The 14,016-nt window shown below is 32.6% G+C and overlaps 1 protein-coding gene across 3 annotated transcripts; it reads left to right on the top strand.

The window, feature by feature from the left end:
- The first annotated feature begins 3,165 nt into the window (after positions 1-3,165).
- Positions 3,166-12,808, top strand: LOC105198302 (ras GTPase-activating protein 3). 3 transcript variants are annotated; one of them, XM_026140564.2, is made up of 15 exons: positions 3,166-3,324; positions 4,554-4,674; positions 4,777-5,046; positions 5,154-5,310; positions 5,404-5,591; positions 5,687-6,022; positions 6,140-6,341; positions 6,428-6,646; positions 6,936-7,060; positions 7,189-7,323; positions 7,567-7,608; positions 7,695-7,801; positions 7,898-8,141; positions 8,218-8,559; positions 8,650-12,808. In XM_026140564.2, the coding sequence occupies exons 1-15, from the start codon at positions 3,270-3,272 to the stop codon at positions 9,200-9,202; spliced, it is 3,096 nt and encodes a 1,031-aa protein (XP_025996349.2). In that variant the 5' UTR covers positions 3,166-3,269; the 3' UTR covers positions 9,203-12,808. The 3 variants fall into 3 exon arrangements, with proteins under 3 accessions (XP_025996349.2, XP_025996350.2, XP_025996351.2); XM_026140566.2 differs by lacking the exon at positions 3,166-3,324 and adding an exon at positions 3,355-3,864; XM_026140565.2 differs by lacking the exon at positions 7,567-7,608.
- Positions 12,809-14,016: the final 1,208 nt, after the last annotated feature.

Here is a 14,016-nt window from a genome sequence, read left to right as displayed (position 1 = left end):
TTATAATTAAGATCTAGATAGCGATATGTCGCCAAGCGGGAAACTTGGCTGTTACATTGAAGAAAAAATCATCTATCGTATATACGTACATTTTACGTGCGTAGTTAAATCATAACAATGCATTATGGACGTATCATAATCGTTGATTTTATATGGTTTGAAATGTGCTTTATAACGTACTCTATAATTCTATATGATCGCACAATTAAGTAGGAAACGTGTAGTATAACCTTGCTCTCGTTCGCACCGTGGCAACAAAGGGAAAAGCTAGCAAAATTTTCGCTAGTCTGCAAGCAACGTGGAAACTCTTCTCTTTTTCTCTACAATCATACCGATCCGCAAATTATTTTGTAGAGCGGATGAGTCTTTTTTGTATTAGGAATCAATAACACAGATTGTAAAAATTAATCTCGCTACGCGTACACTGAAAAAAAGATGAGTTTCATGGTAACAGTTACCAAATATTAAGTGGAACAATGCCAATTAAATATTTGCAGGTTAATGTAACCAAAAATAACTTTACTCTCCAAAATATGTTGCAAGTATTACTAAATTTGATAATACTTGCTAAATATTCAGGAAAATATTTTTTGTTATATTAATGTAAAATTTAATTTATTATTTCACTCAACATTTGGTAGCTATCAGCAAATTTTTTTTCAGTTTACGCCTCCTGCACTATTTTCCTTCTTCTGCTTTCAGCGAAGACTCTTTCGAAACTTAACGATTTATTTTGATATATCTTTGTGAAATTTTGTATACTTTATTTCAAATTTGAGTTTTATTCAATGTATGAATTTTGTGTGCAATAATTCTAGAAAAGAACATATATGTACGAAGATATTTTGTTAAAATAAACGAACAAAAAAATGGGAAAAAAACTGACGAAGATGGAGAATCGAAGAAACAACGATGCGAAAGAAAAAGAAGGGGAAGAACAGAGAGAGAGAGAGAGAGAGAGAGAGGAGGGGGAACGGACCATTGCGCCATCAGGAAGTGGCTCACTACTTACATATGCGTGTAGTATTAAGCGATGTAAACCAATACTGTTTCTACACGCGCGTAACGCTTTCGCTGTACTCAACTCTGTGCTGCATTGGCAACAGACTTGATACATCAAAAGATATGGAAAGAATATACCATAGGCATCAATTATGGATGCACGCGCTCAAGAGAGAGAAAAAGAGACGAGTCGTGCGAGCATAGTAGATTTAATTCTACGTTTATATATGTGCATGTCATGTGCGCACGCTTTTCTGTATTGGTCACTCGGTACATGCCAACCTCGTAACAAGTAGCTATCACACCATGGGGTATGCAATTGATTCATTGGCAAATCGTTGCACGTGAGAATAAATACATTGGATCGTTAAAGAAAAATGTATTTTTTTTTTGTTATTCATATATAATTTCACTGAGCGATAAAAATAATAAGTGATTGATTGATTGATCGATCTTTATTAGCTTGAATAGCTATATTTTATAAATGTAAATAAAATCTAAAGCAATCTTATCAATCTATGTAACTTTTAATCCAACTATTGCACTAACTCTCCCTCTTTGCTTCTAATGTATGGCACTAGCGCTCCACTGAAGCTATTCAATCTTGGTTTCTTTTTAATTTTGTTTGGTAAATTACTATACATCTTGAACCCATCGCGCGTCTAACAACATTTTTTATTCCTCTCTTGCCTTACATCTGCTTAAAAGTTAAATACCTCTTTATCTTCTTTGTACTTTTTCCTCGATTCCTTACTAACTTAATTTTATTTTTTAAATACCTCGGGCACTTTCTATTTACCATTTTATATATAAAAATACAAACACTGTATACAATTTTTTTTTAACTAAGGAAAGCAAGGCGAGAAGAAAGAAAGGCAGAAAGGAAGAGGGGGAGAGAGACAGAGAAAGAATGTTTTGTAAATAAATTTCAAAGGACCGAAGAATTAATCCTTTCCAAGAGTAGCTTTATAGTAGCCCAAGCAGGACAAAAAATTATCATGACATCAAAATGATTAAGTTATTTTTCAATCACAATGATCATGATTCATTTTAACAACGTTATTTTGACGTTATCGTGGCTTGTTCTACTTGTGAATTTGTTGAAAATTGTAGCGTGTACGCAGTTGATCATATATGAATAATGTAGTACAAATAGATTAATTCATGTGATAATATTATGCAATTTCAATCGTGTACCCACACTGCATGTAGAAAAGAAAATTCTTTCTAAGTAGAACAGAATGTTTTGCGTCACGCCATACTTGATTTTGTGATTTCGATGGAAAAATTAAATGTCTTAATTATAGTAACTCTTTCATATTTCTTTACATCTTTCGTCAAGATTAGCGAAACTATCAACCGAAAACTGCTAATCGCTTCCTTAACTTGTATTGTTTATGTTCGCTAATAACAGCTCAAACATCTCGCATCATCTTGCGATACCGATAAAAACAAAGCCGTACAGTACGTTATCACTTGCGATTCACATCAATACGTTTTGATTGAAATATTACGCCTTTTTATAAAAATATCCATGTATTAACTTATCAATGAAAAAATTCGTTTGTTTACAACTTATCTTTGTATTGACGCGAATGAAAATAATTTATCGTTACATCAGCGTTATCAATATATCCTCTCGTGATTGAGAAACAGCTTTAACTCAATACTTGCGAACGAGTTCTGTGTTTGTGAAATAGCATTGTTACGAACACGTACGCGCCGTAAAGGTGATAACTCGCGGTCCGCTTACACGGATCCTCTTGTATCGCGCGTGCGGACGGTCCTTTCCATGTATTTGTAAAGTGTGAGCAGACGTGAGCTTGGCAAGAACGGACGTAAGAAGGAAGTAATGGCCATAATGGCATCGCGTGATAACGGGAGGGGATGCGGATTGTAGAGTCACGGATGGTCGGATCAGTCAGATATAGCGTAGCGAGGAGGAGGAGGTGGAGGAGAAAGAGGAGGAGGTGGAGGAGAAAGAGGAGGAGGAGGAGGAGAAAGAGGAGAAGGAAGAGGAGAAGAAGAAGGAGAAGGAGGAGGAGAAGGAGGAGGAAGAGGAGGAGGAGGAGAAGGTAGAGGAGAAGGAGGAGAAGAAAAAGGAGGAAGAGAAGGAGGAGGAGCAGCGGTAGCAGTAGCAACAGCAGCAGCAGGTAAGAGAGGGCGCTGACAAGTGGCGTTACGGCCCTGACTTAGACCCATTCACAGAATGAACGAACCGCTTGCGTTTCGTTCGTGTAGTCACTCAGTAGTGTCATGGAGGTAACATGGCCGAGGAGACGCGCCTAGTCCGCGTTGAAGAGAGACTAAGGATTAAAATCGGTAGGAAGATATGCGTGCTGTGGTATTACGAGTGACTCGTGAGCGTGATACGCAATGCGCGTTTGTCATCTCGGCGGTAATTACGGAATGCGATTGCGATCGCGAGCCGTTTTTTTTGCACCGCGCGTTCGGGATGTCACCTAATTCAACTCCCACGGTCGTATCCACCTTCCGTCTTTCCAAGCGAAACACTTGAACGCTACCGGGTCTTGGCCGAGTGATTATGCGTTTCGAGCCAATTTGGCGAGTCGATGGAGGGTAACTTTTGATTTTCACGCGAAATTTCCTGCTGATCGACGCGTACATTCTCAACTCCCACGCGTCGTTGTCCTCCTACGCGCGCGCGCATGGTGTGTGTTGTGTACGTGTGTGTGCGGTGTGTATATGCGTGTACGCGCGCGCGAGCGCGCTCGTGTACGTGTGTAACGAATGCCGCACGATTGTACGGTGAGAAAATCAGAGTTGAAAAATTTCAATAATTAGTCTTCGACCGAATGTTAAATCTTGACTATTGATACTCTTGGATATGGAATACACAATGTGCGTTCTTCAAAATAATTCAGATCGTCATTTAGCATACTGAGCAGCAGGGTATTTTTCCCGAGCTTATTAATTTCATTAGGCCCATTTTACAAAATTACAATTTTTTTAGTTACATTTGATTATTTAAATAATGGAACATTGATATTAAAGTGCGAATGTTTACAATGGTGTTGGAAAACTTCGGGATAAAATATTTATCGGGACGAATGGAAAAATCATCGATGAGCAATAACGAGAAACTGAGCATGTGAATGAAATAGTTAAAAGTGCAATGTGTGTAATAATAATTATTGGAAATGAATGATTCGCGATACAAGTCTAGTTATTTCGTGACATTCCTTGTTTTATTATTATGTACAATGTGTAATAATGTAAACATTGTAGAAGCATGTCTTTTTATACTTTTCTTTTGCGAAAAGCACAATCTCTCTCTTTCTCTTTCTCTGTTGTATTATTTTTGCTTGAAATAAGCTGCAATGATATGGTTGTAAGTACAGTGTAAGTGGTTGTAAATACTGTGACAAGTAAGTCACAGTGCACTTAAATGTAATCTTTTCTTATTTCAATTGTTCCAAATGTGTTCAAACAGCAGTTAAAATCTTGCAATTTAAACCTCAAATTTGATATCTCAGAATTGTTTCTCAATCAATACATTAAGCACAAGTTACACTACCAATACTTTCTAGGAGAGGCAAAGAACCTTCAAAGTCGAAGTCATGGATCTCCAGCTACACGAGATGTTTACTGCACGCTATCACTGGATCAGGAGGAAATATTTAGAACGACGACTATGGAAAGAACCCTCAAGTAAGTTCTATTGAATTTACAAAATTCCTTTTGTCTTGCGATTTCTAAATCTATAAATGAAAATAATTTATGAGTTTTTTAATTATTAATTTTTTGTTATAGTCCATTTTTTGGAGAGGAGTTTCAATTTGAAGTACCCAGAAAATTTCGGTACCTTGGCATTTATGTATACGATAGAGATAGACACTTAAAGCAGGATAAAATTTTGGGAAAGGTAGCAATAAAGAGGGAAGATTTAGCTACATATCATAATAAAGAACATTGGTTTCCTTTAAAACCAGTCGATGCTGATTCTGAGGTCCAAGGCAAGACACATTTAGAACTTGCTTTGCAACCGCAAGTCGAACACGCTCAGCCTAAACTTACAGTAAGGTGAGCAAATATATGTTGTATATGACATATTGTCTTTTATATACATGTAAAATTATATAAAAATTGATAAATTTCTTGAGTAATATTTGATTGTTGATGCATTGCAGGATAATAGAGTGTAGTGAATTAACCATTAAAAATGGTAGCTGTGATCCCTTTGCAACTGTTACAGTCATCTATAGTAATGGTAAACAAATATCAAAACGCACAAAAGTTAAAAAGAAAACTGCATCTCCATATTTTAACGAAACATTTGTATTTGAGGTAAGAAAACGAGGTATTAAATAATTAGACATCTTGTTAGCTTATAGTCTCCTTGTACATAGAGTACATGAAATTGGTTTCTTTATATTGTAGCCAGAATTAACCGAGACCAGAGACAAAGATGTCTCTCATTATTCTATTGAAGGAGCTGAAGTTGGAGAAGTAGTTGTTGGTTTGTGGCACGCATCTCCTGGTATGGGAGAACAACCGGTGTTCCTTGGCGAAGTCCGAGTTACATTAAAAGGATTACAAAAACAGCCAACTAGTACAACAACCGCATGGTACTGTATGCTCTTGTATTATTTTACTTTCAATTTTACATTCGATAATCACTCATCGATAATCTAAATAAATTTCATTATTTGATTTCGCATAGGTATTTTTTACAACCTAGAGCAGCAAAACATCGTCCAAGTAAAATTTCGAGTAATTCAACACCACCTGGTACGTTACCAGGTTTGGGATCTTTACGTTTGAAGATTCATTATGTAGCCGATCACGTCTTCCCATCTGAAATGTATGATAGACTTAAGTGTCTATTATTACAAAGTGTCAATGTTCAGCCGATAACGTCATCTGCTGTTTACATACTGGGTGAAATTGTAGCTAGTAAAATGGAAGCTGCGCAACCATTAGTTCGAGTATTGGTGCATCATGGACAGTTGGTGTCTGTAATGCGAGCACTTGCTAGTCATGAAATTTCTAAATTGACGTAAGCCAACTAATTATTTTATTTTAATTTAGGTACGAGTCATCAACTATATAGTTAATCTATATAGTTGATAATGATTTGTAATTACATATTGCAATTATCAAAATTTTATTCAAGTGATCCAACGACCATTTTTCGCGGTAATACATTAGTGAGCAAAATGATGGACGAAGGCATGAGATTATCAGGTCTTCATTATTTGCATAGTACTCTTAGACCCGCAATGGAACAAGTCTTTCTTGAAAAAAAGCCATGTGAAATAGACCCAACTCGAGTAAAAGATGGCAATACAACAGAGATGAATTTGACCAATTTAAAGGTATTATATCAATATTTGTTGAAAAAAAAACACTTATTCTTCTCAATATGACAAGAACTATATTGAAAGCTATCTTTTTTTTATAGGAATATGTTGAAAGAGTATTTACAGCTATAACCACGTCGGGAGTGCGATGTCCGCCTTTAATGTGCGAAATGTTCTGGTGTTTGAGAGAACTCGCTGCGACTCACTTTCCAAAAAATAAGGAAGTGAGATACTCGGTGATAAGTGGATTTATCTTTTTACGATTTTTTGCTCCTGCAATATTGGGTCCAAGACTATTTGATATTACTACTGAACAAATTGTAAATAACAAAACAAATTGTGTATGTGCGCGTGCGCGCGTGCGTGTGCATATATATATATATATATGTATATGTATGTATGTATGTATGTATGTATGTATGTATGTATGTATGTATGTATGTATGTATGTATGTATGTATGTATGTATGTATGTATGTATGTATATGTATATGTATATGTATATGTATATGTATATGACACATAATATGAAAAATGTTTTATATTATTGTAAAACAATTAATATTTAATTTAAAATTTTGTAATATACCTTGTATATTATTATTACAGGATTCACAGACCAATAGAACATTAACATTAATATCTAAGACGATTCAAAGTCTCGGAAATTTAGTGTCTTGCAGAGGTGGCGCAGGTAGCGTATGCAAAGAAGAATACATGGAATGTGTGTACCGGTAAGATTTTAAGAAATATTCATTCAGTAAAAGTAGCAAAAATTTAGAGTTTTAATTAAATATGCAACGAGCAGCGCAACTCTTTTTCATTTATACTTTTATTCATATAATACCATTTTATTTTATAGAGAATTTTATACGGAAAGACATATACAAGCGGTCAAGCAATTTCTAGAGTTGATATCGACTAGCAGTAATAGTAGCGGTATTACAAAACAACGTCCAACGGTATTGCAAGAACAACCAGTGGTACTCAAAGAAGGGTATGTTTATTAATATATAAAGATATTTATTGTATTGTTTTTTTCTCTTTTCTTTCTTTATCTCTTTTTGATCAAAAGTTGATCGTGTCTGCGCTTACATATAAAGTGAGAGAGGAAGAGAGAAAGAGAGGGGGGGGGGATGTAATATAATAAACGCTTCATTCATTATTGAAAAATACAAGTATAATATTATTATAGACTATACTCAAGTAAATTCTTAAAAACTTTGTATATTTCTAATAGAATATACTTTCTCTTTATGCATACTACTGATTGTAATAAGAGGTTGGTTGCTATCATACAACATTTATATTTGTCCATTAATATATAATCTTCCTATGAGAGTACTTTAATTGTAATTTTTTATGTAGAGTAATGATTAAACGAGCACAAGGCAGAAAACGATTTGGTCGTAAGAATTTCAAGCAGAGATATTTTAGACTTACCACGCATGATTTGACATATTCTAAAACTAAAGGTAAATAATCTCTTATATTTCTTTCTCTTAAAGATATATATATATATATATATATATGAGAAATACAACATTTTATGAAATCATTCATGTACATAGGTAAAGAGCCTTTGTGTAAGATACCATTGGAAGAAATTTTAGCGGTGGAAAGACTTCACGAAGATTCCTTCAAGATGAAAAATATGTTTCAAATTATTCAACCACAAAGGGCATTGTATGTTCAAGCTAGTAATTGCGTAGAAGAAAAGGAATGGATTGACATTCTTACAAAAATATGTCAAACGAATAGTAATCGCTTGGAAAAATATCATCCAAGTGCATACATCAATGGCCATTGGCTTTGGTAAGTAATATGGAAGAAATATCAAGAAATGAGTGCGTATGTGTTCTGTTTCTATTTTCATTTTGTATTTGTATAGTTGCCGGGCAGTTGCTGAAATTGCACCAGGATGCAGTCAAGTGTCGCCAGGTATAGAGGCTGGACTGCGAATGGTCTTGGATCCGGATCGCGATTTGCAGAGAATACATTCATTAATCTTTACAAATATGCCACGTCTCGAGACATTGATGAATGCATGTGAATGCCAGGCGGTTTATGGCGCTAGCGATATATGTGTTATTCCGGACGGTGGATCGCCCATAGAAGATGTACCTTCGTGTTTCAAGACTTTAAACACACTTAGAGAAGCTGCATACGCGTTACAGCGTGAACATAGAGCCTACTTTAGAAGACTGGCACGTGACACCAAATACGGCAGCAAGTATGTGTTATACAGATGTATCTTGGACTTTCGCCATTTACAATGTACATGTTATTATGAAATAACATTTGTATACTTTATTCTTCTTAGACAAGCTCCCATCGGTGATGACAACTACCTCCACTTAGCTAGTAGAGCAGGATTCGATAATCAGTTAGCAAAGCGAATGTACGAGGATAGTCTAAATCAACGGTCCATAGAGACGGAACATTACGACACGGGATTATCTAGAAAAATTGTCGAGAATCAAAGATACGACGAAACATTCAGAAAGTGTCTTGATTCCGATTCCATTAATCGTAGGTATGAAAATGAAAACAACTTATTGCGGGGATACGAAAACAATAGTGATACTATCAGAAGTATCCAAAATGATCTCAGAAAATTTGATCATAGTTTAAACAACACATTAAGATCTGATAAATCGGAGAGAAACGCTAATGAAAATATGGAAAATCACAAAAGGCTAGATAGCACTAGTCTACTAACGGCAGATAGTATTAATTTGTCAGGTACATTATCGCGAAAATTGGCTAATTATGACAACACCAGAGTGCTGAGTGAATGCACATTGACAAGACGATTACAAGATGATGTCCCTGACATATCTTGTAATTCGATGAGTGAGCGTGGCAATCATTAATTTACCTATGATGTACAAATATAAGTTGATAGAAATATTACGAAAAGGAGATGGAAAATTAGGAGAGACGGAAAAAAAACAGAGATTTACGTTGATCGTTTAGGAGAGCACTACAATCCAATTGTGGCTATTTTTTTTATTGCTATGTATATTGTACATAGGATTATATGCAAATTGTATAAAATCTTTCCGTTTTGTATAAATTAATGACTCTGCTGTTAGAGGCAGTTTTTTTCTGTTGTGTGTATGCCTGCCTTTTACGTATCGTTTTATTTTTTGGACGTTGGATAAATATGAGAGTTACAACAGAATGTAATTTAACATAACTTTTGATTCGTTACCATGCTGTGCAGAGAATGTAACATCTTGTCATCACAGAGAAATCTCTATTATTTATTATTTATTTATTTTTCACCTCATTTCAATATATTGGAGATGTATGTGAATATAAAACATGACAATGGCTGCGTTATCGCATAACCTGTAATCTCATTGAAAAGTCGAGTTTTTGCTTGTATGAAATACTTAATATTAGTTTTGTAATATGTTACGTAATAATAGTTACTATTGTAGATTAGAAAAATTATTCTGATTGAATACAATTGTCGTACTATCTTTGATTCACATATAATTCCATCAATTTTAAGTACAATCCTTTTTTGCATTAATTATAAATGCACGCATACACAAAATAAGAATATAGAAATGCCTATATTAATGTTGCAAATAGAATTGATTACTATTTGGTGAAAAATTTTAAAACTTTCAAACATTTATCTTTTTTAACACGAATTGAACATTTATCTTTTTGTTGTAGTGTCATATTTGTACGAATTCAATTAAGCCATAGAGAAAGATACAAACAACATGTGATCATACGATTTACCTTAGGCACAAAATATGTAAAATTTATTCTTTACAAACCTAATCGCAAGTAAATTTTCTTTTACCGCATCTATTATTTCAAACTTTTTTTTATTATAAAAGGAAAGACTAAATTTATTTTTATTCACAAGAATACGTATCTTCCATTATCAATTCTTATATTTTATTAGTTATTTTAATATATAGATTTTTACATAAAAATGAAAATGTTGAACATGTAGGAAAATATTAGATCTGTTTATTTTTTAAAAGAAAAGAAATACGTAAGTAACAAATATAATAATAGCGATTTTGGCTAGGGCGCACCGGTGTGTCACCTTACCGGTGGTACACAAATTGGCTTCGACTATTTTCTCAGGTCCATTTTGTGTACACCCAATATGCACTTGTGAGGTGTATCGAGCCCAGACGAACACGCGGCACCATTGAGGGACTGCATTATTTGACTAGCCAAACACAAAAGTTGCACCGACACCTGAAATGTGCAACCGATGCGTCCCAGCCGAAATCGCTATAAGATATATCTTGCAATCTGAAACCATTTTTACGCATAGGCGTGTTTGTGCGTGCGTGCGCGCGCGCGCGTGCGCGCGCGTGTGTGTATGTGTGTGTGTTGAATATTACTTTAATAATATTTTGTCTTCATATAATTGTTCGTGTATTATATGACATTATAATTGATTACATGTTGAATGAAATTTGATCAATTTCCTGTGATAGAATATGTAATCAGCATTCATAATAACTATCAATTTACCCAAGTTACAATTTTTCTATATAAGGTGTATCATTTACAATTTGAATTTTTTTAATTTTTAGAATAGACGTTTATTGAAAGACTATTTAATTGCATATAGATGATGATAATTGTACAAATATCTATTAGGGCACTTACTGTTTTATTCTAATTTTTGAAAAAAAAAGCTTTAATATGAGCTATACAGAACACACACACTTGTATAACTTTGCATCAAATTAAGATTAATTATTTTTAAGATTTTTTAAATTAATTGTCGGATCATTTTATAAGTTAGATAATTTTTGATAGAGATAAAACAATTAATATAAAAGTCATAAAACACATTTATTAAATTAATATAAAAAAAATAACTTTCTATAATTAAATTTTTTTAGAGCTTTTCTAAAAAGTGACAATATTTAGTTTCTGTTGCAATAAATTCTAATCTATTTAATTAAATTGAAGGGTTGAGGGGCGGGGGGGGGAGTGTGTGTTGAGTGTACGTACACGTTTGGGGAAGGGAGGCAATATTGTATATGTTTGTGAACGAGCCTAAAAACATTTCTTCATATTTTGATAAAATATGAAGACGATTGCATTAAATATGAAAATATCAGTTTTTTTTTTAGTGTTGAGGCTATACAAAAGAAAGATACCTTTTATATATGTATATTCAAACTACAGTGATTTATAATACATAAATAGAGTTGTGAAAACATCGTAACCGAAAATAATATACATTTGATGCGAAACTGGTATGTCAAACAAATAGGGGCTCTACAAGCCATATTAATATTATGACTATAATCCCTCCATTCTAGTAGAAGACAACTACGATAACAAGAATATAATTAAGACAATTAAAGAGTGTACAGTTATCTTGAATTATGCAAATATTATATGCAATTTATAAATATTAGATATGTACAGTGTACAGAAATCTCTTTTCCATGCGTAGGAAATAGATCTCCATTTAATATTTTTATCCATTTGCTAGATTTAAAATAATTTTAATAAGTCTGTAGATAAATCAAATTGTTTATAAAATAATGGTTTTATCTAAATATTGAGTGCGATTAAAGGACATACTGCGTGTGGACTTAGTTTAAAAACTTAACATATCCATGCAAGGCCTTTGTATATATAAATCTTTTCGCTATTCAATGCAGAGAAAATATGGAAGTAATATTATATAAATGATTGTATGTGTTAGGCGCAAATTAATGAACAATTTTACATGATGTTAGTATAGTACTAACTACAATATAATATCGATTCTTCTTTCCTTTCATATGATATACGATATAGAGAAATACAAGTATCATCCTCAAATGAAACACGGCCGAGTCAATTGATTTATATAGTTAATATCGCAAGTACCTTGTACTTCGAAAGAAATGTAAACTTGTTTATATAATTGGTTATTGAACTCAATTGTTTATTTAATTGTTACAATTGTAGCAAATTTTCATTTAAGAAGGATTCAATCTTGTATTCTCTTGTCTTTCGATAATATTAATTCTGCATTGCATTTTCAATTTACAAATTTAATATAACTTTCTTATATATTAAGTAATAGCAAATAATCAAGAAGTTTACAGGAACGCTTACGTTATCGCTTACGTTTGTAATTAGAAAGCATTGTTGTGGAATTTTTCGCGCAAAAGCTTTGATTAAAAACAAAATGATAAGTCGTTACATGCGATTCAAAAAATCAATAGCTGTTCAAAGTTTCAATTCATCTTATTAGAAAACTGCATTGAGCCTAATAAATTTATCTCATAGTATACGTTCTCGAAAAAATTTTCGATGCAGTATATATGGTAATTCTACTTACGAACGGTATTATTTATATTAATTTTATATTATTAATTTAGTAATATTTTTATATACACTATCGTTGTGTTCACCAAGTAACTATTGTTATCTTGTAGAAAACCTTAGCATAGACTGTGCCTTAAAATATATCAATGACTCGAGAATGTTTTCTCTTAATCCACAAATCATTTATATTACATCACACATACACACACACACACACGCACGCACGCACATACGACATACAAACGCGCGCGCGCATGGGATGTCCTGTAAAGATTGTAACAACGCTTAAATAATAGACTTCTGAGATGAAGATTCTAATATCGAGATTACAATAGTTTTTAAATAAGAGGAATTTCAAGTTGGCAAATTAAACTGTCCAAATTTCACACATTATAATACAATTTAGATATAATTCATCACATTGTAAAGGTATATACAAAATCAATAGGAAAAATGAAAATCATTTAGGAACACCTTCACTACTATAGGATATGCTATACCTACGGTGATCATCCGTCCTTTATTTCAGAGGACAGTCCTTTATTTCAAGTAACTGTCCTTTAGATTTATTTATTTCTTGAAAACTTAATTTTGTCCTCTTTTTTTTAAATTGTATCTTTTATATTACAATTTTGTCCTTTATTTACAAAATTACAGTCTTAATTTGAACACAATTTCTCTCAGGAAAAGTAAAGTTAATTCTGATACATTGAATTGTTATTGGCACTTTTGCGAATTTATTCGATTACTTCAACTAGAGGTTGTTGAAAGAAAAAAATGTTTCAAAAATTATAGAATTTTATTTATATTTTCTTAACTCAAACGCTCCTATTAAGGGAATGTTATCAATAACAAATAATATTTGGAGTAGAGAAAAAACCCAACTTGAAATTGACACTCTTGAAGCTGGTATTATTTATACAAAATGTAATTATGAAATTGTTTAGAATTTCATGATTTTTTAAAACAATTATCATTCTTTAAAACAAATACATTTTTTTTTCAGAAATACATTAAAAACTTATTATTGTTAAAAAATATATATGTATAAATACTATTGTTAAAAATGTATAAAATATAAATATATACATAAAGATAATTTTTTTATATAATTATATATTTAGTTAAAATTCAGATTGGATCCGTTTTTATTTTTTTATTTCAAAAATATTTCAAATTCAAAGGATTTATTATAATGCAATCAAACCAGTTTAAAATTATTAAAACATTACAAAATGTTTTATTTTGATATACAAGAAAATTTTGAAATGCTTTGATTCCTACTATAAAATGGTTTAGAAACATTAGGAATAAACCCTTAAAATTTTGTCCTTTATTTTCTCGAAGAAAATATGGTCACTATAGC

The sequence above is a fragment of the Solenopsis invicta genome, chromosome 12 (genome assembly GCF_016802725.1).
Source record: "Solenopsis invicta isolate M01_SB chromosome 12, UNIL_Sinv_3.0, whole genome shotgun sequence".
In the NCBI taxonomy this organism is placed as follows: Eukaryota; Metazoa; Arthropoda; class Insecta; order Hymenoptera; family Formicidae; genus Solenopsis; species Solenopsis invicta.
The sequence above is the reverse complement of the archived record's forward strand: the minus strand, read 5'-3'. Positions and strand labels throughout refer to the sequence as shown.

What these genes read in the sequence shown, in the direction of transcription:
- LOC105198302 (XM_026140564.2), top strand. Translation starts at nt 3,270, where the DNA reads ATGGCCGAGGAGACGCGCCTAGTCCGCGTTGAAGAGAGACTAAGGATT. An exon ending in ACGAAACATTTGTATTTGAG is followed by an intron (nt 5,311 to 5,403) that starts GTAAGAAAACGA and finishes TTTATATTGTAG; the next exon opens with CCAGAATTAACCGAGACCAG. An exon ending in ATCAATGGCCATTGGCTTTG is followed by an intron (nt 8,142 to 8,217) that starts GTAAGTAATATG and finishes GTATTTGTATAG; the next exon opens with TTGCCGGGCAGTTGCTGAAA.